Below are 23,170 nucleotides of genomic sequence, written 5' to 3'. Positions count from 1 at the left end.
GTAACTACCTTTAGCTTCTTCTAGAGGCAGGGAAAAATAAAATAAGTCTTAAATATTATATTATACTATAGCTAAATTAAAGCTAGAGAAGGTTTAATATTAAGACTACTTATAGAAATATAATAATTATTATAGATATAATAGTTAAAGTATAATACTATCTTTAACTTAATAATTTTTTAGTATAAATAAGCTTAGAGCTTATTTAGCTCTAAGCTAGTAGTAGTAGTAGTAGCTAAGATCTAAGCAATATATAAAATATATATAACTTTATAGGCAGAACTAAGCTATATATAGAGTTAGAGCTAGAATAAAAGTAGAAATAGAGATATATATAGACTTACTAGCAACTTTTTAGGACTAGGACTTAGTTATTATTTTGCCCTTAAAGGCACTAGAGGTCTTTATAGTAGTTAGCCTCTAGGCAGAGAATAAGCTAGCGCTAGCTTAGACTTACTATAACTTTCTCTATATTATTAAATTAGAAAGTAGATATAATAATAGCTACTAATAATAATTAGTAATTTTCTAGAGTTAGGCTTAACATAAAGTAGATATAAAGTATATATATATAAATAATAAGTTCTAACTATATTTAAAGGCAATAGCAGCAGCAGTAGAGGCAATAAAAATAGTTCTAGCAAGAAGTTAGCTAGGATCTATATAGAGACTAGCTTAGGCTTAGCTAGATAGTAGGTAAGGCTAGTATATTAGCAAGATTTAGTATATATTAAGAGCAAGAGGTTAAAAGAGAAAGAAAAAAGAGAAGAAAGTTAGAGAGAGTCTAGCTAGCTTTATATTTAATAAAAGCCTAGATTTAGTGTAGCAGCTGCACTAGCTATAGCTAGCTATAAGGCTAAGAGGTAATTTATATATAAGATAAATATAAGGTAAATCTAAATATACAAGCTATTGCAGCTAAACACTAGATATTTACACTAGCAGCTATATAATAGTATAGAACTAGGCTAGCCTACCTCTAAGAGAGCAACAAACGTTATACTACACTAAGATAGTTTATATCTCTAAGAAGCAGGGATAATTAGAGACTAATAAGTAGAATAGAGAATTAAGCAGGCGGAGAGGACAATTAAAGGCTAGAGAATACAGCAGGAGAATAGACAGAAGTAGTATAGCTCTAGCATAAAGCTAGAGGCAGGCTTAGTTTTTAGGGGTTATTAGCCCCTCTAGAATACAGCTAGTAAAGCTAGCAATATTTATGCACGCGCAGAAGACAGGCAGATTCTAGCTAGCATAGAGCTAGAGCTGCTCTAGAGAGCGAAAACAGAAGTAGGCAGAGTTTTTCTTCCTACTAAAGAGTTTTCTAGGCCTAATATAAGAAGAAGATGTACTAGTTATATAGCTTTATAGCTATCTAGAGTATTTAATATAATATTATTATTTATTAATAATTAAGTCTAGGCGCAAATAGTTTAAATATTTCTATTATTAGTATTATAGTAGCAATATTATTCTATAGACAGCAGATAAGACTTATAATAGTATAAGAGTTTAGAAAGCAATAAGAATATATTTATAGTAATAAATTTTATAATAGAAAGTTTATTTCTTTATATTAAACTTATATATATTTATAACTATTACTATATCTAGTGCTACTATAAAGTATATAGCTTTAATAAGCGTAGAACTATTATAATAGTCTAGAGCAGTTATATTACTACTTAAATTGTAAATTAAAAAAGTGTATTATATATAATAGACTTACATACTACTATAATATAATTAATTTACAATAGAATAGTCGCTCTATTATAGCTGCAATATATAGTTATTATTATCTAGCTACCTTATTCTAGTTATATTATAACAGAAAGCAATTAGAATTAGTTAACTAATAATATTATAGTGCAACAAACACTAAGACTGCTGCCCCTATAAGTATTGCTACTGCAACAAGCTTAATACATTTAGTAGTCTTAAAATCACCCCTAGAGTTACGAACAAATATACTTTCTATTTAATTAGCTATTATAAGACTCTGCAATCTTAGCAACTATGTTTAGGGATTAACACAGTCACAGTAACTGTCACTATTAACAGGGGCCGCGCGCGAAGGTACTTAGAGGTACCTAGGTTATCTCAGGCCTTAGGGAATAATAGTAGGTCCAGGAACAGCAGGCGGTAAGCATAGCTCTGCGCTGACTCAGGAACCCATGCTGTTGATCACTACATGTACATATATAGATGCTCCCTCTACATGCAACCAGTAACGTTAAATAATTTAAAGAAGACATACAGAGTATTCCGCAAAGTCATCACTAATTCAATGGGTTGCCGTTTGGGGTTCATCATAGAATCATAGAGAGATGCGATTGAACGATTGAACTAGGTAGGGATGAGATCAAGTAAGCAGAATGGAACGATTGGAATTGTCTTCGTACTGACAAGGTTCAACTGGTAGTGGCGGACCAAAGTGGCTGGGAAGTAGCCTGGCAGCCCTTTTAGTTTGCCCAAGTACGATGGTCATAGAGCTAGAGCTGGCTGACCTCCTTGACGTGTGGCTGTTCGTCGTCCCCACATTGCGCACTCAACCCTCGGCCTCGTCTTTTTTCTTTTTACACTGTCCGCTAATGTTAATGCCTTCTTAGATACCTAGATAGGTAGCTTCCAGGTAGATGCCAATTGATCTTAGCTGCCAGCTGCCAGCTGCCTGTCCAATATGAAGAAAAGCCTTGTCAATTGTTAGCTGGCTACTGGCACCTGGCCGTGGAGCCGTGGAGGCACACGCCACATGCAACACTGGCGCCTTGCAACTAACTTAAGTAACTGCCTGCGCCGGCCACCCTGGCCCTGCTTGACCCGGCTCTGGCGCTCACCTCCTACTCCGTAGCACACTGGGTTTTGCCAGGCACTGGGCCTTTACGGAGTACTGCGCCCCGGCCACAGAAGCCCCAGGAGGTGTACGGAGTAGGCATGAACCAAGACGACCAAAACATCTCTGGTGGACTCTCGCTCTCATCGCCATCAACTCATCTTAACCATCACTCCACGCGACATTTTCCATCAGCCAGTAAATGACCCGGGAATTTCTTCGAAACCACCATCTCCTGACATTAAATCCCATTAGGTCGCAATCCCTACACTTAGCCGGTTTGCCATCGCTTGTCGTTCACGGACGTCCAAAACAGGACGAAAGAAAACTCAAGACTAAGAAGACAAAAAAAAAAAAACAAAAAAGAGGCTCCAGCTCTCGCCACGTTCTCCAGCCACACCTCGACAACGGCAGCCTCAACATGCTTCGATTATCTTAAATACGCAGAATTTCATCTGTAAGCATCATCTGGCATCGTCGAATCTATTCCTTCAATTCGTTACATACGACAATTTCGGACTTCTATGGCATCAAATGTGGCCAGTCTTGCAGCAGAAGCCCCGCCTCTCTGTCAACAGAATTCGATTTCTTCAACCAGCGCCCCATCCGACGACATCGTGAGACTAATTAAACGACAACGCGATTCCGAGTCCGTGTCACCGCGATCTGGTGCCGCGCGGCTTCCCAATCCATCCGGCTCCCCCTCCAAGGTCGCCCGACTGTCTTTTGCGAAGACGACCCGACCCGCCGTGCCTCTCACAGGTGCCGCGGCTCTAGAAGACGAGCGTCGACGAAGGGTCGAGGAGCAGGCTGACAATCCTTCTTCCATTAGCCCTAACCCGACTGGTTCATCTCTTGAATTCCTAATGTCTGGTGTCGCCCAAGCGATGAGCCGTCCTTCCGACGCTATTCAGTTTGCTCCGACCGCGAATATGGAGCCTGTGACGAAACCGGCGACTGAGCTCTCTATGACAGCCGGGAATGCTGTCCGTATAGGCGACAATGATCGTGAAGAAGGCAGCCCCCCTACAAGTGCGACTACAAACAAACACATGGTACCGCCTGCCCCGGTTGCAGAGAGCCCTGTCGCGATGGAGTTGGATTCCAAGAAGAATGACCAAGTACAAGCTCAACAGCTTATGTCATCAGAAGAGAGAGCTCAATCTGGCTCATTGTCGTACCCTGGATCTTTGCAAGCTGCGGCAAATCTCTCTGAACAATCGAGCAGAGGCATGAGCTTCTCAATGCCAGGTCAGATTCAGAGTTCACCCACATCATCTGGTGGTGGCAAAAAACACAAGTGTCCGTATTGCAGCACCGAGTTTACACGTCATCACAATCTCAAGAGTCATCTTTTGACACATAGTCAAGAGAAGCCATTCGTCTGTACGGAGTGTCAGATGCGATTCCGCCGGCTTCATGATCTAAAACGACATGGAAAGCTCCATACGGGAGAGAAGCCACATATTTGCCCAAAGTGTGACCGAAAATTTGCGCGTGGAGATGCTCTAGCGCGACATAGCAAAGGAGCAGGAGGTTGTGCTGGTCGACGAGCTAGCATGGGCAGCTTTGCTGACGGCGACGATTTGGATGGGACCATGGGCGAAGGAGATGACTCAACTATGTCAGGCGTGGCCTACGATGGCGTAGAAGATGAAGAGTTCAGACGTCAAAGTCTTCCAAGCATGGGTGTACAACAGTCTTCTGGCGACCATTACGACGCGCACTCTCGCACATACCCCCCCGCAGTTTCGCGGGCGGCAGCGAGCGGCCTATATCCGCCGAATGTGAATCCCAGCCAGGTTGGCACGGTTGGCACGGTTGGCTCATCCAGTGTTCCTGACAGCATGGCGAGCAGCCACACAGCAAACACCAGCGTTTCCTCTATCCCCGGCGGTACCGGAGGCTCGGGAATGTACTCGCAGGCAGGCATGACGGAGAGCCCGAAGCCCCTAAGCCCCGGTCTTCCAAGTCACGATTCCGCCAACCTGGCGAGACAACGATCACCGAGTATGTCTCAGCAATACCAACAGCAGCAGGTTGGCAGGGCCTCATCGGACCTGCAATCACCACACAGCAGCAGCCAGCCAAGACCAAAACTACCAGGTCTGTCACACACAGGATTTGTGGCACCGAATTCTGGCACATACTCTCACGACCGCACGTCAAGCGGACCCCAGCCTTCTGGAGATAGTGGCAATATGTTTGCTCAAAGCGACCCCAGCGTTTGGGAATATATACGTCTGCTAGAGGACAAGATCAAGTCTCTGTCGGATAAAGTTGTGTCACTAGACCAGGAGGTGGCTGGCCTGAAGAAGCATTTTGACACTCGGGAAGGTGCTTCGACGACGTGAGGTTCAGCCACTTGACCTTATCTACTTCCCTATTTGACCTCTATATGATCCGTTAGCTGGAGTGGACTGATGGAAAGGCTGAGCAAGTTGGGTCCTGTAAGAGAGGCACCCCTTTAGAATTGCTCATGAGTCGGCGTTTGGATTTTCTCGGATTCTGGGACGGGTATGGGATGACGAACCATTGTGACTAAAGGGGCGGCTATCGGATGTTACATTATGGGTTTGAGAGATGAACTGGTCTGGAAATTGTACACTGTGTACTTTTATAACACGGGCGTTTCTCACATATGCACTTGGGCTTATCCGTGACGCAGTGGAATCTACTCCATTTCCGTGCCGACCAAATGAGTGAACGCTTCCGTGGCTGTGCTAATATCACATTTGAGCATTTGAGGAGTACACAGCCCCCTTCCTCACTACTTAAGTACATAGTACGTAGTAGTGTTTGACGGGCCCCCGCGAACATGCGCAGGTAGCAGTTATAGTGGGCCACGCGTATCTGGGTACCAGGCGTAGCGGGTACCTTAACAGCAAACCCCCCAGGCGTTGCCGGGTACTCAAGTACGTGCCGGGTCCAGTACTCCATAATCGTGTCTCGTACGTCATTGGGTCAAAACGCATAATGGCACGTAAGCCTGCGAGGAGAGCAAGAAGAAGCGTTGACGTCTATCCGTGCCCGCAGCTGCGAGGCACACTTCTCTCAGCCGTCCACCAAGTCCAAAGTAGCCCGCCGGTGGAGATTCTCCGATCATTTGATTGTGAACCTCTTTCGAAGCAGGTGCGCATTCGTCCGTTGTGCCGCCTTCCTGCATCATTCCGCCGTGGCCAGAGGCGTCATTTCACACACATAGCAACTTTGGCGGGCCAGCAAGATTCTCCTCCCTACCAAGACGAGTACCGGTGGACTGTGTTGGAATTCAGTTAGGCAGGGTGGGAAAGCAATGTCCACCGTGGATGGCCTGCAAGGTGCCCTTCTGCCTGGGAGTAAGTCGTCTTTACATCGTCGTGCCGAGTAGTCCCGTCCAACTGCCGCTTTCAAAACGGGGAGCTTGCTCCTGACGTTTGAATAGCCTGGGAGTCGCCTGAATGCGACAGAAGCTGGGTAGCCAGACGAACTACTTCTTCTTCTTCTTCCTTTTTTTTTTTTTACTGACATAACTTTGCGGCAGTTGACCATGAAACGAACGAAAAGGTTGTCGTGGTGCCAAGTCCAGAGAATAAACCGGACTCTTCACTCCTTGATTTTAAAGATTCGGACATGACAGTTCCGACGGTGAGGAATATATAACATACTTTCTGCCTAATCTGAGCATTGTCTAATATTCAAGCTAATCCGACATTGTGAGGTCGGACAGGACCCGTTACGTGGTGATAGACTGATAGACCAGCTTGAAGCATCAGACTTCAACGTTGTGGCGCAGGACAATGACAAGTCATACGCGGCAGCTCTAAAAACCGACAAGCCCGAAGAGCGAAAAAAGGTCACCAACGGAAGTTACATGCCTTATCCTACCCTCAACAGTGGCAGATTGCGCGACGCGCACGCCAGAGAAGCTTGGAGAGCCGGGGGCATCCGATTCGCCCCCCTTCGTGTGCCATTCAAACGTCGAATGCAGACCGCAGCAGTGCTGTTCCATTCCATGTCGATTGTTGTGCTAGTGTCCTGTTTCTGGTTTAGCTGCGCGAACCCTTTGACCTGGCCCATCCTCGTTCCCTATCTTGTTCATCTGTCGTTCTCCAATGCAGCGGTAGATGGGAGACTTTCTTACAGATCAGAATGGCTTCGATCGTTGCCGCTTTGGAGGTTGTTTGCGGGATACTTTCCAGCCGAGCTTCATAAGACCTTTGACTTGCCTCCCAACAGAAGGTACATTTTTGGTTATCATCCGCATGGCATCATTTCCCATGGTGCCTGGTGTGCCTTTGCTACCAACGCATTGGGTTTCTCGGAGAAATTCCCTGGTATTACCAACAGCTTGTTAACACTGGATTCCAATTTTCACCTTCCTTTCTACCGCGACTGGATTTTGGCCATGGGAATTCGATCTGTTTCAAAAGAATCCATTCGAAATACCTTGTCGAAAGGAGGAGCTTTCAACGACGGGCAGGGGCGGGCAGTCACCATTGTTATTGGCGGCGCTCGTGAATCTCTACAAGCTCAACCCGGAACACTTCGCCTCATTCTCAAAGGGCGCAAAGGATTTGTCAAGATGGCCCTTAGATCTGGAGCAGATCTTGTGCCAGTGATTGGTTTTGGCGAGAATGATTTGTACGATCAACTGAGTCCAAAAACGCACCCCATGGTCCACAAGATGCAAATGACGCTCTTGAAGGTTTTCAAATTTACGATCCCGGCTCTTCATGGTCGTGGACTTCTCAACTATGACGTTGGTTTGATGCCTTACCGACGGGCCGTCAATATCGTGGTGGGGCGGCCAATTGAGATCAATGAGACAATTCAAGAGCAGCCGTCTCAAGAAGTTATCGATAAATACCACAAGTTGTACCTGGAGGAGGTCGAACAGCTTTATGACGCTTATAAGGAGGAATTTTCGAACTTGAATTCCGTCCCTGAATTGCGCATTCTGTCTTAGGAGCCACAAAAGCCATGACGCCTTTCAACGTTGTCATCTGTTGTGTGCTTGATAGTGTTTCGATGTAACCAAGTCAATACCACTCACTGCGTACTCTTTGGAGGATTCAACCCACCAACCATTCTTGTTATTATTAACTAGTAGTAGTTAACTTGATACGGAATATGTGCACACAAGTTAGACCCGTGAACCTATGACTAGCGCAATAAACACACTGCTGGAAAGTGTAAAAGATTGAGAGCACTGGATGAGTGTTTTCTCTTTCCTCCTTGCGTTTTATTCTGTTACCTGAAGTGGCTGCCAAACGAAACGGTGAAGCTAGTTTCACCCACGTGACCGCGCGTTGACGGTCTCAGGTTTGCGTCGCGTCAAGGACTGGGCAACGACGAAGTCTGCTGGTCTGCTCTGGCCGGATCTCGCCAGGGAACCTGGATTGGCTGCACCAAACCACTCAATCTATGCCAAGCTATTTACTGACGAGATGCCTCGTCTTTCGACTCGGAAGCGGCAAGTGGTAAGCTACGACAACGACACTAACGGGGCGGCTCCCAAAACCACCCACAACTTAAAGACAGACGTCAGGGAACTGGTAACGAAAACCGTCGGCAAGCGAAAGTTAGACTCCGCAACTGAAGGGGAAGAGGGCACGCAGAATAAAACACAAGCTAAGAGACCTAAGGCGAAGGCAAAGGCGAAGGCAACGGCTGAAGACAGCACAATGAAGTTGGCTGAAAGGACGACCGTATCTTCCCTAGCCAAGGCCATGTACATTGGCGCACATGTCAGTGCCGCTGGAGGTGAGTTATAGGCAGAGCTGGCGCGAGTCCATTCGTACTTAGTCTTTCCCATCTGCCGCCTTCTGCAGAATGTGAGAGATACTCCGTCGGGAACTAACCACCATGTCGCCATCTCTTCGTCTAGGGGTCCAAAACGCCGTCTCCAACGCCGTCCAGATTGGGGCCAACTCATTCGCCCTCTTTCTCAAGTCTCAACGGAAATGGGACAACCCCCCAATCTCCACCGAGGCCCGCGACCTGTTCATTGGCAACTGCAAAGAGCACGGTTACGCTGCCGCAGAGCATGCCCTGCCGCATGGGTCGTATCTCGTCAACCTGGCGCAAGCGGACGAGTCCAAGGCCGCACAAGCCTACAAGAGCTTCGTCGACGACCTCGAAAGATGTGAACAACTCGGGATCAAGTTGTACAACTTCCATCCTGGCTCAACCGGAGGGGGAGCCCGACCGGCGGCGATTGGCAGAATTGCCGCGCAACTAAACCGGTCCCACAAGGCGACAAAATCAGTGATTACAGTCCTGGAGAACATGGCTGGTGCGGGCAATGTCATAGGCTCGACGTGGGAAGATTTGAGAGACATCATCGCGCTGGTAGAGCAAAAGGATCGGGTGGGCGTCTGCATAGACACCTGCCATGCATTCGCAGCTGGCCACGACTTACGGACCGCCGAGGCGTTCGAAAAGACTATGAAGGCATTCGACGAGGCTGTCGGGTATGAATACCTCAAGGCGTTCCATCGTAAGCACGGCCTGTTTGCTCAATCACCGTCGGTAGCACTATGCGTTCCTCGCCGTGCAGAGCTAACATACTGTCCTAGTGAATGACAGCAAAGCCCCCTTCAAGTCCAATCGAGACCTGCACGCAAATATTGGAACGGGCTTTCTTGGCCTCCGCGCTTTTCATTGCATCATGAACTTCGATGGTTTTCGTGGCATGCCCATGGTCCTCGAGACGCCCATCGATAAGAAAGGCCCCGACGGAAAGACAGTCGAAGACAAGCAAATCTGGGCCGATGAAATCAAGCTACTAGAGAGCCTCATCGGAATGAACCCAGAGAGCAATGAGTTCAAGGAGAAGGAGCAAGAACTTCAGGTCAAAGGTGTAGCAGAGCGCAGCAGAATTCAAGACCAGGTTGACAAAAAGTCAGTCAAGGATGCTAAGAAGGGTTCAAGGGTGAAGTCCCTCGTGAAACCGCGGAAGAAGGGGCAAGATTCGGGCGAAGAGAGCGACTAGATGAGTCCAAAACTTCCCGCATGGAACATTTAAGCGTAACTTCTACAGACTAGCTATTCATCGCTACTGCAGCGTGTACTGTTACGGGTCAAGTCAGGCGATGAAGCCCACAAGTCACGACATGCTGGCACGATTCGGGGATCGAATAAGCATCTCGGTGTGGTCATGATCGTCCTCTCTGTGTACCAGACTTGGATGCAAATGTACTATTAAATGGACCATCCGCGTTCAACAGATATTACTCATCCATCTACTTCTGTTGACCACTGCAAACGCTCAAGAGAAACGCCAAATAATGTCCGCCCTATACGCCCAATGATACACAGGAAAATGATAACTCTTTCTGACTCGGACCGAGTAAGGCCTGGATTTGATACTCTACCAGCGACGAGACCACATCAGTGCCTCTTTTTACCTGCGAGATTTCGCGTATCCTTCCAACTTGCTAATTAGAGATCGCAAGCCAACACCACGGTCACAGTTTGCCTCAAGCCACTGCTCCATTCTTTCCCGCACGCTCTTTAACGACTTCAGCACCGGCATTTTGCACCCGTCTTCGAATTCTAAAAACGACCCGGGGTTGAGCAACACCTCAAAGCACTCGGACCAAAGATCTGCCTGCCAGTATCGCTTAAGGCTTTCACGGATCTTGTACTTTCTGCCTGTACGACCAAGCCCACCTTGATCACACCGCTGTGTTTCAATGTACTTCCCGAAGAGGAGACAGTGAATGATACCCGCCAGACCATGGTAGTCAATTTGCCATGTCCAGGGGCGTCCCTCACGCATCTCCGCGCAGTCCTGTGATGAAGTCTTCCAGTCTGCGATGAACTCCACATTTGGCACAAACGCCTTCATATCAATGCCTCGGCCAAAGTCGATGAGAAAGATGCCTCTCGAGGCCCATCCGCCACTGCCGTCCGCTTTCCATGGCATTGATAGAGGCTGCTCCGAAGACGTGGCATCCAGCCGAAGTAGACAGTTGTCGGCCTTGAGGTCGCCATGCAGGATGTTCTTGGTATGAAGGGCCTCAACAGTGCGCACAAGTTCAATGGAAAAGAACATGGCGAGCTGCTCATCCATCACGCCAGACGGCTCGGTTCTGAAGATGTTTACGACATCTAGAAGTGTTCCATGAGGGTGGTACGGGAGAAAGAGGAATCCCTCGTCCTGATACAGCTGTAGCTCATGCGCATAAGACAGAGAAGCTGCTGCACGGTGCTGTGGACCTAAACGAGAGTGCGCAAGCCTCATAATGTAGAATTCCCAGGGCGTGGGCGGTGCTTCCATCTTGAGTGCCTCCAATTCATTGCGGTGACTAACAGCGAACATGCCTTTGCCCATAGTGACTACTGCATTGTCGTCATTTTCATCCTCTTGCGGACACGAGTTTTCGACCAGATATACGGGGGCAAATGCCCCTGCACCAAGCTCCCGTTTCAAGGTGTACACTCGGCCTGTGCTCGGAAACTCAATTGTGACTGGAGCTGGGAGAGGTCCCGTCTTGTCAGTGCCGCCCTTGCTCAGTCTGTTCAAGGCCTTGATAAACTTGCGAATATCAGCACCACGTTCGTACTTTTGCTCACTTCGGTCGTGGAACCCAGGGTACGACCGCAGAGGAGGCTGAAGGTTGCTTAAAATTTCTTCACGGATAGAGATGTCAACGGGGTTGCACTGAACATCCTTGATCACGGGGCCTTTTTGGCGAATAGCGTTGGCAGGCGGTTTGACAGTAGATCTGGATTTCGGGACCAACGCATCAGGAATTCTTGGCGGGGGACACTCGCCGTCGACAATTTCTCTCAGAGGACTGCTCAAGAGCTCGTCGTCAGACTGATCTTCTCTCATGGCCTCGGTAACGCTGTCTCGTCTGCATGGTGTTTTGAATGTATCGCGACGCTCCAGGTCAACATCAACTGAGCATTCTGTCCGTTCGGTAATTGGCGTCATGAATGGGAGTCGATTATTCGCCACCTCCGCCGGGTCCCTATACGGACGTGTCGGGGGTTCATAATCTTCTGGAGGAATGGGAATAAACGCCGTGCGGGTTTCAGGAGGCGACTGCTCATCTATAGAGCCATCTATTGTCTCTTCAATCGGACATGTGGGACAGGTCTGCTCCCCGGCTTCTGGCTCCTCGTTATGGCCCTCATCATCGCTGCGTGTTGGAAGAGTACCGTCTGCAACCTCTTCCCCAACGACTGCGATATGTCTTTGAGCTGGACAGTTTGACCACTCGGCAAGACTCTTTGCGTCAGCGGTCGCTTCATCGCCAGGTTGACTCGTAGCATCGAGATGCCTAGTTGTGCCAGTACTTTCGCCGTCAGTGGTATATTCGCCATCTGTTTCATAATCATCATCCTCTGCACTTTCATTTCCGTGAAGAGGCTTAAGAGGAGCGTTGAATATGTCGTATATGTCGTCAGTCGCCGCCTTGGTATGCAGCGTCATTGTAGGCTCAGACGTTATCTTCTTGCGGAATTTGGGCCCTGACGGCGAGTCCAACTTTGCCTTGACTACGAAGTGTGAGCGCTTTCGAGGAAAATGAGCCAACTTTAATTCATGACTTACTGATTTGAGTCTCATTGACTTCCATGATCTTCTTTTTCTTGGCAACACGAGGCTCTTGGTGCTCTTTCATCTCCCCATTTTCATCAAACTGCATTGGATCTCGATGGATAGCAAGCTTTTTGCTGACACCACGACTGATCTCCTCAATCTCATTCAGATGTAGTATCGGCTCCGGGACAAGATCTTCCTCTTCCTCCACCGCCTCATTATTCCAGGACCGACCTAACCAGCCCCGGTTCGCCGCGATGATTTCTTCGAAGCTCAGCTCCGAACCGGGCTCTTCTGGAGTTGGATACACAGCCGCAAGGTCAACGAATATGTACTCTTTCCTCCCTGTTTGAGGGTGGACAGTCACTTGGCTTTTGAACCATACAATGCCGATGTTGTTTATTTTAGATAACGACTGAATTCAACGAATACATGCCACGGCCAATAAATTAGTCCTATGCTCATCAATATACGGGCTTGGATAGGGTGTATTCGATTTGAAAACTTACCGGATCCCTGAACACTGCCATCTTTGGCGCAGCGCTCTTCTTTCCTCCAGCTTTCAACGTCTCACCAACCCATGGCATCGGTTTCAAGGCGTTTTCTTTCTTACGATCAGACAATGATCCAACTGATTCCCACCCCTTGGATTCCACTCCCCTGGATGATAGAGGCGCTGGCTTAGCATCTGCATCAGAAAAGATAGCAAGCTTTGATTTGGCTGGCTTTGAACTAGCGCCGCCGACACTGCTACTAGGCCGCGGCGCGTGAGGATCACTGGGCCGAGACGAAGATCCAAACGGATAAACCTTTGCTGCCAGCGCTGGACGAACGGTAGGAAGGGCTGGCGAGGACGGCTCGAGCGCGCGAGCAGGCTGCTGTGCCATTCGTTCCTCAAACTCCTTGTACTTTCGCATCAATCTCTGGACTGGCCTGCTCTCACGCTCGATCCCGAGCTTATAGACTTCCTGTGCTTGCGCCCATCTTCCTGCAGCTTCCAACCAAGCAGCATACTCCTCATAAAAGAGGGCCAACCCTTCTCCTATCCCATGACGAGAGAGAAACATGTAGGTCTCTCTGGGGGAGTCTGAAAAGAAGTGGATGTAATGAACCCAGAGCCTCAAGTAGCGAGGATCGTTTTTATATTGTGCAGAGGTGATGAATGTCTTTGTGGCGCGTTCAAGCAACGTGTGGAGCTGCGATTGAGGAGTTGCCTGTGCTGTTGGGTATGCATCCAGTGTCCATCTGACGTACCGGTCGAACACATCGAGAGGATCGTCTGAATCGGAGATATTTTGAATCTCTGTCTCGTACTCGGCGCGAATGCAATCGTGGACATTTTTGGTATCTGAAGGAGTGGGTGTTGCGAGTTTGTGCAGTGGTGATGGCGAGTACAACTCTGCTAATTTCCTTGCCGATCGTCCACCGGGCAACGACTGAATGTTCTCCTTCTGTCCTTCGATTACATCGAAATCGATGAGGTTATTTGAGGCTGCCATAATATGTTAGTGTACCCGGCAACAGTCTGTTCTTCTTGAACTGGGACTTTTGATGTTGGATGCCAGCTTCTGGAATCTCGCGCCACATTGTTTTCATTACCTACCGATGTTGTGTTTGAGGGTTGCTGTGGCGACAGCCACAATGTGGCTGCGGAGGGTCGAACCTACGCCACACAAAACAAGCCATGGTTGCCAGACGGGTCGCTATGCCGTTAAATTAACTGCTAGCAAAAGGGAACGCTCCGCAATTGTCACTACAATTGCGACCTATGTCATAGATGCACACAATCAATGCGCTGTAATTTCTGCTGACAGATATACTGTTCTTGTTGAAACACGATGCAATGATGGCAACGACCAGCAGAAGAACTTTGATATCATTGTGATATTTGCCTATTTTCTCTGGCGTCACCTATTTTTGTTTTGATCTATTTCCATCGCCGTTTCTTCCTCGCACTTTTTACCTCATCAATTGTATTTCATTCTTCATTACAGCTTGTGAACCACTTTTTCATCCATGGCCGCAATCTGCCAGCAATAATGGTGGATACTTAATATTTAGAGCGTGACCGACTTGCGGAAGTTAGAGCCGGCGTAAATGGCTTGGTCTCCGAGCTCTTCTTCGATTCGGAGAATCTGGTTGAGCTTCGCCAGACGCTCAGAGCGGCATGGGGCACCAGTCTTGATCTCGCCAGATCGGATACCAACGACGATGTCCGCAATGGTGACATCTTCTGTCTCACCGGATCGGTGGGAGACCATGACTCCCCAGCCGTCAGCATAGGAGTCCTTGGCTGCTTGGATAGACTCCGTTAAGGTACCAATCTGGTTTACCTTGAGAAGCAAGGCGTTGCAGGCCTTTAGCTCGATAGCCTTCTTGATGCGGAGGGGGTTGGTGACAGTCAGATCATCACCGACAATCTGGATATCTTGGGTCTTATAAAAATAGCTCCAGGCCTCCCAATCATCTTCGGCGAAAGGGTCCTCAATACTGACAATGGGGTACTTCTTGCAGAGATCTGAATACATAGCAGCGAGCTCTTCGTAGGTGATCCATTTGGTTGGGTCGCTATCAGGGTTCTTGAAGTCGAGATCGTACTTGTTTGCGTCAGTCTTGTAGAACTCGCTGGACGCAACATCCATGGCAATCTTCATTTTGCCAGTGTAGCCCGCCTGCTCGATGGCATCGGTAATAAGCTGCAAGGCCTCATCGGCGGTCTGGATGTCGGGAGCAACGCCACCCTCATCACCCACGTTGCCGGCGGACTGGCCGTACTTCTTTTTAGCTAGAGACTTGAGCTTCTGGTATACCTCAGCACCCTGGCGCATAGCTTCGGAGAAACTAGCAGCCTCACTACAAGCTTCATTTAGAGCTAGACCAAGTAATAAGACAATGCTGTATGACTTACGAGGGGACAATCATGAACTCCTGGAAAGCAAGCCGGCCGCCAGCGTGAGAACTAGTCCAGTCAGCCTCCATCCCGCAAATTTGACCGATGAGGTTCAACCCTAGTATTACTTACCCGCCATTGAGGACGTTCATGAAGGGGACGGGAAGAACGTATGGCTTCTTGGTCCCTGCTAGATCGGAAATATGAGCATACAAGGGAACACCCTTGCCAAAATTAGCTGTTGGAATTTCAAATGACCGACAAGGATGTAATTATCCTACTTTCTCAGCAGCACCGGCCTTGGCAATAGCCAGACTGACACCCAGAATGGCATTGGCACCAAGCTTAGTCTTGTTGTCAGTGCCATCAAGGCCATTGAGGAAAGAGTCCACCTTGGACTGGTCCTTGACATCAATTCCTTCCTTGATCAGGGCAGGGCCAATGATTGTGTTAACATTCTCAACAGCCTTGCTAACGCCCTTGCCGCCCCACTTGGACTTGTCGTCATCTCGAAGTTCACAAGCTTCGTGCTGACCTGGGTTCTATGTTATATATTGCACCAGTATTGGGGCTGGAGAGGATCGGGACGAACCGGTAGAAGCTCCGGAGGGAACGATAGCTCGGTGCAGGCCGGTCTCGGTGACTACGTCAACCTCGACGGTGGGGTTACCACGAGAGTCGTACACCGACCGCGCGTGAACTTTGGTGATGGCCATTTTTAAAGGCGAACAGCTGAATATGATTCTACAATAGAGAGAAATGAAAATGTTAGCCAAGACTGAACCGACAGTGCAGCGTTATGGTGGTAGGTAGGTGTTGCAAACAGAGCCGTTAAGACGGCGCAGGCAACAAATAGATCATGTCATTATCCTGAATGATATGTTGCAAATTTACTCGCTCCAAGAAAAACAACATGTACCCGAAAAGACGTATGAAAGTAATGACAAGGGCCCAAGGGCTGCTCCAAATATGCCTCAAAGACAAAGCTTGGGACACGATCCGTTGAATGACAGCTCACATGGAGGGGTAGAATGGCAGCCAGGTGTAGCGCATAGAAGGTGGGTAAAGGGCGTGATGAGTTGAGACCAGGCAAAAGCTCAGACGCGGAACTACTTACCAATTCAAGAGATTCGATGGCAATATTTCGATGGTTTTTCACGAAGGAATTTGTGAAAGCTTTGTAGGAGGATATTTGTTGAGGCAAGGTGGGAGATTTCTGGTTCCAGCCAGGAAGATTGCTGTGGTGAACATGCCTAATTGGATCAATCCGAGGGGCGAGGTGGGGCAGCTACCAACAGCGGAGGGGCAACATTCACCTCCAGACGAGGAAAGGGCGAGGAGCAAGACAGCACGTGCACGGGTAGGGTGGTTGCGGAACAGAAAAAAAAGGACTCCTCGTTTCACCACCTGTGCAGCGTTCAATGATAGCAAGCACTACAGTTACAATTCGAATCGAGGGACTACCTAAAGTAGGTAGGTAGGTAGGTACCTCTAAGTTGAAGTACTAAGTAGCTAGTAAGACCTTCGCAGTTCAGAAATAGCTCCCCATGAAGCCGTTGACCGGCCAGAGCTGCCTACTTACTTAAAGTACTTAGTAAGAAGCACTTCACAAAAACGAAATTGAAGTATTTTGTATTATACGGTACACAGTATACTCTGCAGTAATACCTGTATTCCTCCACAAAATCTTCAGGAACGTATGAGTCATACCGGACATCCTTTCCAGCGTTTTCCTGCGTCATTCCTGTTATTCAAGTAACTTGCGCCGGACCCATTGCATATATTGTTCATTCCCGATGCTACCATTCATATGACAAAGATCATTAACAGATTGCAAATGCATGCCTACCCTTAACGCCATTGTGTGGTTACCAGAGCCATCATTCTGTGATGCTCAAGCCGTCAAAACCTCTCTTTCATCCTGGCAGCAACGGTTCTCAGGTTTCCGTATACTTTGCCGGGCGGCTTGCCAAGAATCAAGCTCACGACCGACTCTCGAGCCATGTGAATGTTCTTGAATCCTCCGAGAATGTGAATTTTAGAGTCAGCCAGAACAATTCGAGTTCTGCTGGCGTTTTCAATTGCGAATTTAGTTTTTCCATCTTTGCCAGCAATACGGCCTATCGCACGTGCTTGGCTGTCACCGTGCATGGTTCTGACGTCTTTGATCTCGAAGGTTTCGATATAGAGGTCATCCAATCTGAGTAAAGCAACAGCGTCGTCAACGTCGAAACCGAGAGTGAAAGCCTTCACAAAATCCTCGCCTTTTTGCAGCGCTCCAGAATCAATTGTATGTTGTGAAGTCCTCAACTCTACCGTCTTGCGTTTAACGTTCATTCGGCATTGTAATTTCAGGTGTTCAACGAGCGGAGGATAAATAGACGGCCATGCTTGTTTTAGCGGCGTCATTCGATGGGGCGGCACTGGGATCTTTCGAGTTTCGACTTTCGTCACAGGGTCCTAAATTTATATTAGCCAACATCCAATCTAGATCGGCAGTAGATCGTAAGTGAAATACTTACAATATCTCTGGATGGAGCGAAACGCGGCCTACCCTCCTCATCAATTGCCATTGAATCATCTTCTTCTTCGTCTGCTGCTGGTGCAGCATCTGCATCTCTGAGCAGAATATCTGGTTCTCCAAGGAGGAATGCTTCCTCCATTTCTTGTGAAAAACGGTCAGCTAATTGAAAGAGATTATACAACATCATAAAAAATACCTGGCGTCTGGCGCGAAGACTCCGCAGTTTGGAGCAGGGTTTCGTCAACCTTTTTTAAAGCTGTAGGGGCAGGCATGATAGTTGCGCCTCGAATAACTTGGTTCATGAGATTTTCAAAATCCTTCTTTGCGTCGTTATCAAAGTAAAATAAGACTTCGATGCCTAAAAAATGTCAGTGACCAATTTTTACGATTGCTGGGATCTGAGCAAAAATTTGTGGTAGCTTATCGGAGCTTATCTATTGGCCAGCCCTTTAGCTACCGGAACGTACCTAGGTAGCCAGGCAGGTACGTAGGTACCTACTATCAACTTCAGCGCGTCATCATAAACGAGCCAGGAGTTTTATGCACTTCAAGCAACCTTGATTCTCGTCATAGTATCGCCTGCCCCTAAAGAACATTCAGTACAGGCGAAGACGATCGAACCAAATATTAAAACTCAACGCCTGGGATTCGCTCCTCTTAGGCGCCATGATCCGTAAGAATGTCTAAGGCCTCTTCATCGCGGCTCCTGGGAAGCCGTCTTTGGCCGCAGCATACAGCACCTCCTGGAACTGGATTTCTTCGACAGCTGCACCTTCAGAGACCAAGTCAACAACCGCAGTCGATATCGATACATCGAAACTTGCCGACATGGTGGCATGGGCGCCATAATCAAGTAGTACCGGTTCTGCGCTTTTCTTCACCTTACTCTACAAAGTTCACCGTCCGTTCGACCGGGGTATTGGAGGCATCTTATAACGCGCCAGCTCTCAGATATCACCATGGCGGACCGGTGCCAGCTTTTACAAAGCTACTGCGAGAACAGCAGTACAGCTACTCCAGTCAAGGAAAGACTGCACAAGAACGACCGATAACAAGAAGATCCTCTGAGTCGCTTGAAAGCAAGCGGCCGCAGTCAAGTCAACAGCAACGGCAAGCCTCAGAACCACAGAGTAGCGAAGATAATGTTGAATCGATAGCAACTTCGGTTTCCAAGTACCTCCATCTGCCGAAGTTACCACATCGACCGGCAAAGGAGGAGCTCTTGGCTGCCGCAAACGGATTCTGGGAGAGGCTCAAAGTTCGATTCAAATGGATGTCTATCAGAAGCATGCGCCCATGGAATGCTGATGAATGGGGGGCTTTTGTGTCTTGGTTCATGTTGGGGCACATTGTGTGGATTCTTGTAGGGACCACAACCTTCTTTTCTCTTCTCATCTTCTCCATCAATACCGTCTTTGCACAAGGTAAGCGATATACCAATGCTTCACTAGATCTGGTGACAACGCTGATAGCCATACCTAGAAACCCTTGCAAAATGGGTAGGTGATTACTTAACACAATCTGCCGGTGTTACAGTTGTATTTGAGTCGGCAATCGTTCCCAAATGGAAAAACGGAGTGATCGCATTTCGAAACGTGTTTGTGTCTCGCCGACCGGGCCAGGTCAAGTCTTCTGTGAGCAAAGGCTCGTCGGACGCTGCTGCGGTGGCAGCTGCTGGCCGACAGGCACACTTCGTCGAGTACTCTGACCCAGCAGATGATGGTAATTACACACAGTTTGATGTTACGATTGCTAACGTCAATGTCACATTGTCGTTTCTCAACTGGTGGAACGGCAAGGGTTTACTCAAGGATGTTGAGGTAAACGGGGTAAGGGGCGTTGTAGATCGTACTTCAGTACACTGGCCGATGGAGGAAGTAGACCCTCTTTCATACCGACATGAACACCAGCCTGGGGACTTTGAGATCGAGTCATTCAAATTAGAAGATCTGTTGTTAATCATTCATCAACCTGGCGGCTTTCGGCCGTTCTCCGTCAGCATATACTCTTGCGAACTCCCACGACTGCGAAAACAATGGCTCTTCTACGATTTTTTGTCCGCAAATCATATGTCCGGATCATTTGACGGCTCCCTTTTTACCATACACCCCCGTCAAGTCCATGGCATTGTGTCCCGCCAAAATCAAGAAGCTATGACGAGGTTGGGAGAACAGGATGCCTGGGAAAAGTTTAGCAGGCTACGCATTGATGGCCTAAAAATCGATCATCTGAACCGAGGAGTCGAGGGGCCGTTCGGGTGGATTTACGAAGGAAATGTCGACATTGTGGCTGACTTAATGCTACCCGCTGAGACAGATGAAGGAATCACGAAAGTCATGGCCGATTTCTATGACCAGCTCGAGGAGGCAGTCATTGTGAACAAACAGCGATTACTACAAAACTCTGCCGACAACAGCCCCGTCTTGCTCCAATCTGGACATCTCTCGGAAGCCGGCCATGTTGAGACTGCTGGAACAAATGAAGCGGGCGGACCCGGCGAAGAAGATCGCCGCTATCTCATCATGGACATGCGCATTCACATGAATGATGTGAAGGCCGCAGTACCTCTTTTCACAAGGGACATATCCTATATCAATCAGGCACTTGTACGACCAATTGTGGCCTACATCAACGCCAAGAAGACTTATATTCCAATATCTTGCCGCATAGTCAAACGTCTCAGCGATTTTGACGGAAGTTGGACCGTGTTTGACTGCGGCTTGATGAATGACGCGTCAGTTGAAACGTATGACGCCTTTGCCAAGGACGTGGAAAATCAACAGAGCCGTGTCCGAAGATTCAAGAAGGTTGGGTTCTGGACACTGTCTCTTGCTGTCCACGCTCTGTTTATGGGGATGGCGGGGAATGTGGTTTGATACAATACTCCTCGATGTCTCTACTCGATCAGAATGGCATTTTGCCGATTTTTCTCTTCCTCTCTTGCAACATCTTTCGCACCCTTGACGAAACACGAATGGGCGCTGATCAAGCGAATGATATTTGTTTACAGTGACGGTACAAGGCTTGAACGGTGCAGCGAACATTTGGCCTATGGCGTTGAAACTAGGCTACATGATTTGGTTTTTACCCACATTGGCGTTGTAGGAAGAGTATATTTTGCTCGTGCATGCGAACCGGACGGGAATGACGCTGAACATGGAATCCTTATAGACGTGTGATGAAAGTTATTTGGAATACATGGGTATGGCCCTGGACACAAAGGGTCAACGAACATTGCGTGGTTCACATGTGTTTTTGACTTCCGAAGCCTAATATTTCAGTCTAGGTAGTTATAACAAATACCTCAGCTGTATCTACCCCAACTAAATCCCGCAAGATGAGGCTAACTCCCTGACAGGGCAAGTATAGAGCTGCATATATTCGTGTGCCGAGTAGGGACAAAGAGTGCATGAATTTGCCCACGACATGCGCATAGCCCGTCAAGTATCAAACTGTGTCCTTCCGAGGTGTATCATTCTCCAAACTCCGTCTCTTCCCATCCGTCCCGCGGACCACGAAGCAGGCCGCGAGAACGACTTCCCAATGACGTTTCTAAGGGCAGATATGTGAGCATAATTTATGCACTCGACACGACCGAACGCATTACTAGCGGATAGGATTCGTTTCCACGCAGTCTTGACACGAACGTTCGTTGTGAGAGAAGACATTCGTTCCTGCTCAACAGGCTTTTAGGATGTCCATAATAGTGCCAAAGTGGTGGCGACTCGAGCAGCTCTGGTGCTAAATCTGCAAAGAACTTCTTCACATGAAGTCATCACTATAAAAACAGTCAGCAATTCAAAACATATGCAGAGGGGTGATGTGATGTGGACATACTCCCCGAACGCATCGTCATCATATGCTGACATATCCGTGGCATTGGCACGGTTGGTGACAAGTGAAGTTTTTGTCTTGGCGGCCTTTGTTTTCTTGCCCCCTTTATCGGAGGCTTTCTCGTCCTTCATCTTCTCGTTGCTGAGGCGAGTCAGTGCGCTGGCAACTTTCTTGACCTGATCACTTGACAGCTCCTTTGCCAGGTCCTTGACGAACTCCTCAAGGAAGAGACTGTAGTGGGCCTTCTTGCTATTCCCATTGATGATAGGCGAAAGTGTAGTGCGCATAAGTTCAAACTGCTTCTTTGTCTGCGGATTTAAAAGTGGTAGAGAAGCAAGATTCACAGTTTTGGTCGGGTCTTGTTCGTCGACAACAATGGCGGCGCCGATAGTCGGAGCCTTGCGGCCGCTACTGATACCAACGCTGCCGAACAGATCTTCGGCATGACGCAGATCCGCCTCTTGCTCCGTACGACGCAGTCTCTCGCGGCGCTGTGCTTCGGTCTCGTCGTCCTCGGTCTCATCGTCCTCTTCCGCACGTTGACGGGCACGGTTGGCCTGGTGCTCGGCGATTATCTCAGTCTTGGACTTCTTGTTGAGGGCATCTTCAGCAGCAGCCTTTGTCTTGGCTTCTGAGGCCTGGCGCTCTTTCTCACGCTCTACCTCTGAATCCTCGGCGGCGTCCCAAGATTCGAGCACCTGAGAGCAACAAATATCAGCCTCGTTCAAGCAACGCGTTGGTAGGGCCATAATCTGAGAAGCAATAGGCGACACACTCACATCACTGTCGTCTTCCTCATCTTCAAACTGGCGCCGGCGAGCAGCGGCAACAGGAGGAGAAGAAGGAGGAGTGCTGGAGTCGCTTTCCTCCTCGTCTGGGGTAAGGAGCGGTCAGTCAGATGCAGTCCAGACACAGGAACAAGCGCACAAATGCTGGTCTAGAATCGTATGCAGTCTCCATAGAGCCGCATCGTAAGCAACGGGGACTGTCCTATCTGTAGATCTGGATTTGATATCTTGATACGCGGGATGTGCGCGTGCAGGTGCCAAAACGTTGAGAAATCCTTACCCCACTGCTTTTTCGCAGGCATGATGTCAAAGGTTCAGAAGGCCAGGCTGAAAGGTGTGACTGCGCAGCAATGACAACGATGGCGTTACGAGCGGGTTAGGTAGCTACCTAGGTATGTTGCTGGCGGTTGCGACGATACAAGCTATGCATGCGTTGAGCGTCGCGGGCAGGAGGAGATATGAGAGCGTCGCGGGTAGGAAGAGATATGAGTGCGTTGAGTGCGTTGAGTGCGTTGCGGGGGAAGCGAGGTTGACAGACTACGGGGCACGTAGGGATGTGAATTTTTTTGTGCGTCGCTCGCCGGGAGGGGAGGGAGCACGATTACTACTGCCACGGAAAGGGAGGGAGGGGCCGGCGGCGCCCTTTTTTATTTTTTTAATTCTTTTTTTTGGCCCGTCAGGTGCCAGGCCACAATGCTAGGCAAGGAAGGGCAAGACCTTTTATTAATACTACGTACCACGAAGAGCAAGATTCGGAAAGCGG

The 23,170-nt window shown here is 48.4% G+C and overlaps 8 protein-coding genes across 8 annotated transcripts; 4 read left to right on the top strand and 4 right to left on the bottom strand.

The window, feature by feature from the left end:
- Nucleotides 1-4,395: 4,395 nt before the first annotated feature.
- On the top strand, nucleotides 4,396-5,190 carry MAM_03700 (uncharacterized protein; the record flags this gene model as incomplete). The annotated part of the gene is made up of 1 exon (XM_040822499.1): nucleotides 4,396-5,190. The coding sequence occupies one exon, from the start codon at nucleotides 4,396-4,398 to the stop codon at nucleotides 5,188-5,190; it is 795 nt and encodes a 264-aa protein (XP_040679642.1).
- A 941-nt stretch (nucleotides 5,191-6,131) lies between these two features.
- MAM_03699 (Diacylglycerol acyltransferase) lies at nucleotides 6,132-7,784 on the top strand (the record flags this gene model as incomplete). Its single annotated transcript, XM_040822498.1, has 3 exons — nucleotides 6,132-6,174; nucleotides 6,360-6,463; nucleotides 6,537-7,784. 3 exons carry the CDS (start codon nucleotides 6,132-6,134, stop codon nucleotides 7,782-7,784), a joined length of 1,395 nt encoding a protein of 464 aa, XP_040679641.1.
- A 481-nt stretch (nucleotides 7,785-8,265) lies between these two features.
- On the top strand, nucleotides 8,266-9,812 carry MAM_03698 (DNA lyase; the record flags this gene model as incomplete). The annotated part of the gene is made up of 3 exons (XM_040822497.1): nucleotides 8,266-8,581; nucleotides 8,706-9,317; nucleotides 9,397-9,812. The coding sequence occupies 3 exons, from the start codon at nucleotides 8,266-8,268 to the stop codon at nucleotides 9,810-9,812; spliced, it is 1,344 nt and encodes a 447-aa protein (XP_040679640.1).
- A 411-nt stretch (nucleotides 9,813-10,223) lies between these two features.
- Nucleotides 10,224-13,870, bottom strand: MAM_03697 (Mitotic checkpoint serine/threonine protein kinase, Bub1; the record flags this gene model as incomplete). Its single annotated transcript, XM_040822496.1, has 3 exons — nucleotides 10,224-12,328; nucleotides 12,384-12,786; nucleotides 12,881-13,870. 3 exons carry the CDS (start codon nucleotides 13,868-13,870, stop codon nucleotides 10,224-10,226), a joined length of 3,498 nt encoding a protein of 1,165 aa, XP_040679639.1.
- A 558-nt stretch (nucleotides 13,871-14,428) lies between these two features.
- On the bottom strand, nucleotides 14,429-15,977 carry MAM_03696 (Enolase; the record flags this gene model as incomplete). Its single annotated transcript, XM_040822495.1, has 5 exons — nucleotides 14,429-15,224; nucleotides 15,280-15,330; nucleotides 15,394-15,485; nucleotides 15,543-15,796; nucleotides 15,854-15,977. The coding sequence occupies 5 exons, from the start codon at nucleotides 15,975-15,977 to the stop codon at nucleotides 14,429-14,431; spliced, it is 1,317 nt and encodes a 438-aa protein (XP_040679638.1).
- Nucleotides 15,978-17,163: 1,186 nt separating this feature from the next.
- MAM_03695 (KH domain containing protein) lies at nucleotides 17,164-18,057 on the bottom strand (the record flags this gene model as incomplete). Its single annotated transcript, XM_040822494.1, has 3 exons — nucleotides 17,164-17,721; nucleotides 17,784-17,926; nucleotides 17,982-18,057. 3 exons carry the CDS (start codon nucleotides 18,055-18,057, stop codon nucleotides 17,164-17,166), a joined length of 777 nt encoding a protein of 258 aa, XP_040679637.1.
- A 407-nt stretch (nucleotides 18,058-18,464) lies between these two features.
- Nucleotides 18,465-20,661, top strand: MAM_03694 (mitochondrial distribution and morphology protein; the record flags this gene model as incomplete). Its single annotated transcript, XM_040822493.1, has 2 exons — nucleotides 18,465-19,209; nucleotides 19,322-20,661. 2 exons carry the CDS (start codon nucleotides 18,465-18,467, stop codon nucleotides 20,659-20,661), a joined length of 2,085 nt encoding a protein of 694 aa, XP_040679636.1.
- Nucleotides 20,662-21,547: 886 nt separating this feature from the next.
- Nucleotides 21,548-22,709, bottom strand: MAM_03693 (Translation initiation factor eIF3 subunit; the record flags this gene model as incomplete). Its single annotated transcript, XM_040822492.1, has 4 exons — nucleotides 21,548-21,563; nucleotides 21,623-22,317; nucleotides 22,399-22,493; nucleotides 22,688-22,709. The coding sequence occupies 4 exons, from the start codon at nucleotides 22,707-22,709 to the stop codon at nucleotides 21,548-21,550; spliced, it is 828 nt and encodes a 275-aa protein (XP_040679635.1).
- Between the last annotated feature and the right edge of the window lie 461 nt (nucleotides 22,710-23,170).

The sequence above is a fragment of the Metarhizium album genome, assembly GCF_000804445.1.
Source record: "Metarhizium album ARSEF 1941 chromosome Unknown scaffold_7, whole genome shotgun sequence".
NCBI classification, from domain to species: domain Eukaryota; kingdom Fungi; phylum Ascomycota; class Sordariomycetes; order Hypocreales; family Clavicipitaceae; genus Metarhizium; species Metarhizium album.
The sequence above is the reverse complement of the archived record's forward strand: the minus strand, read 5'-3'. Positions and strand labels throughout refer to the sequence as shown.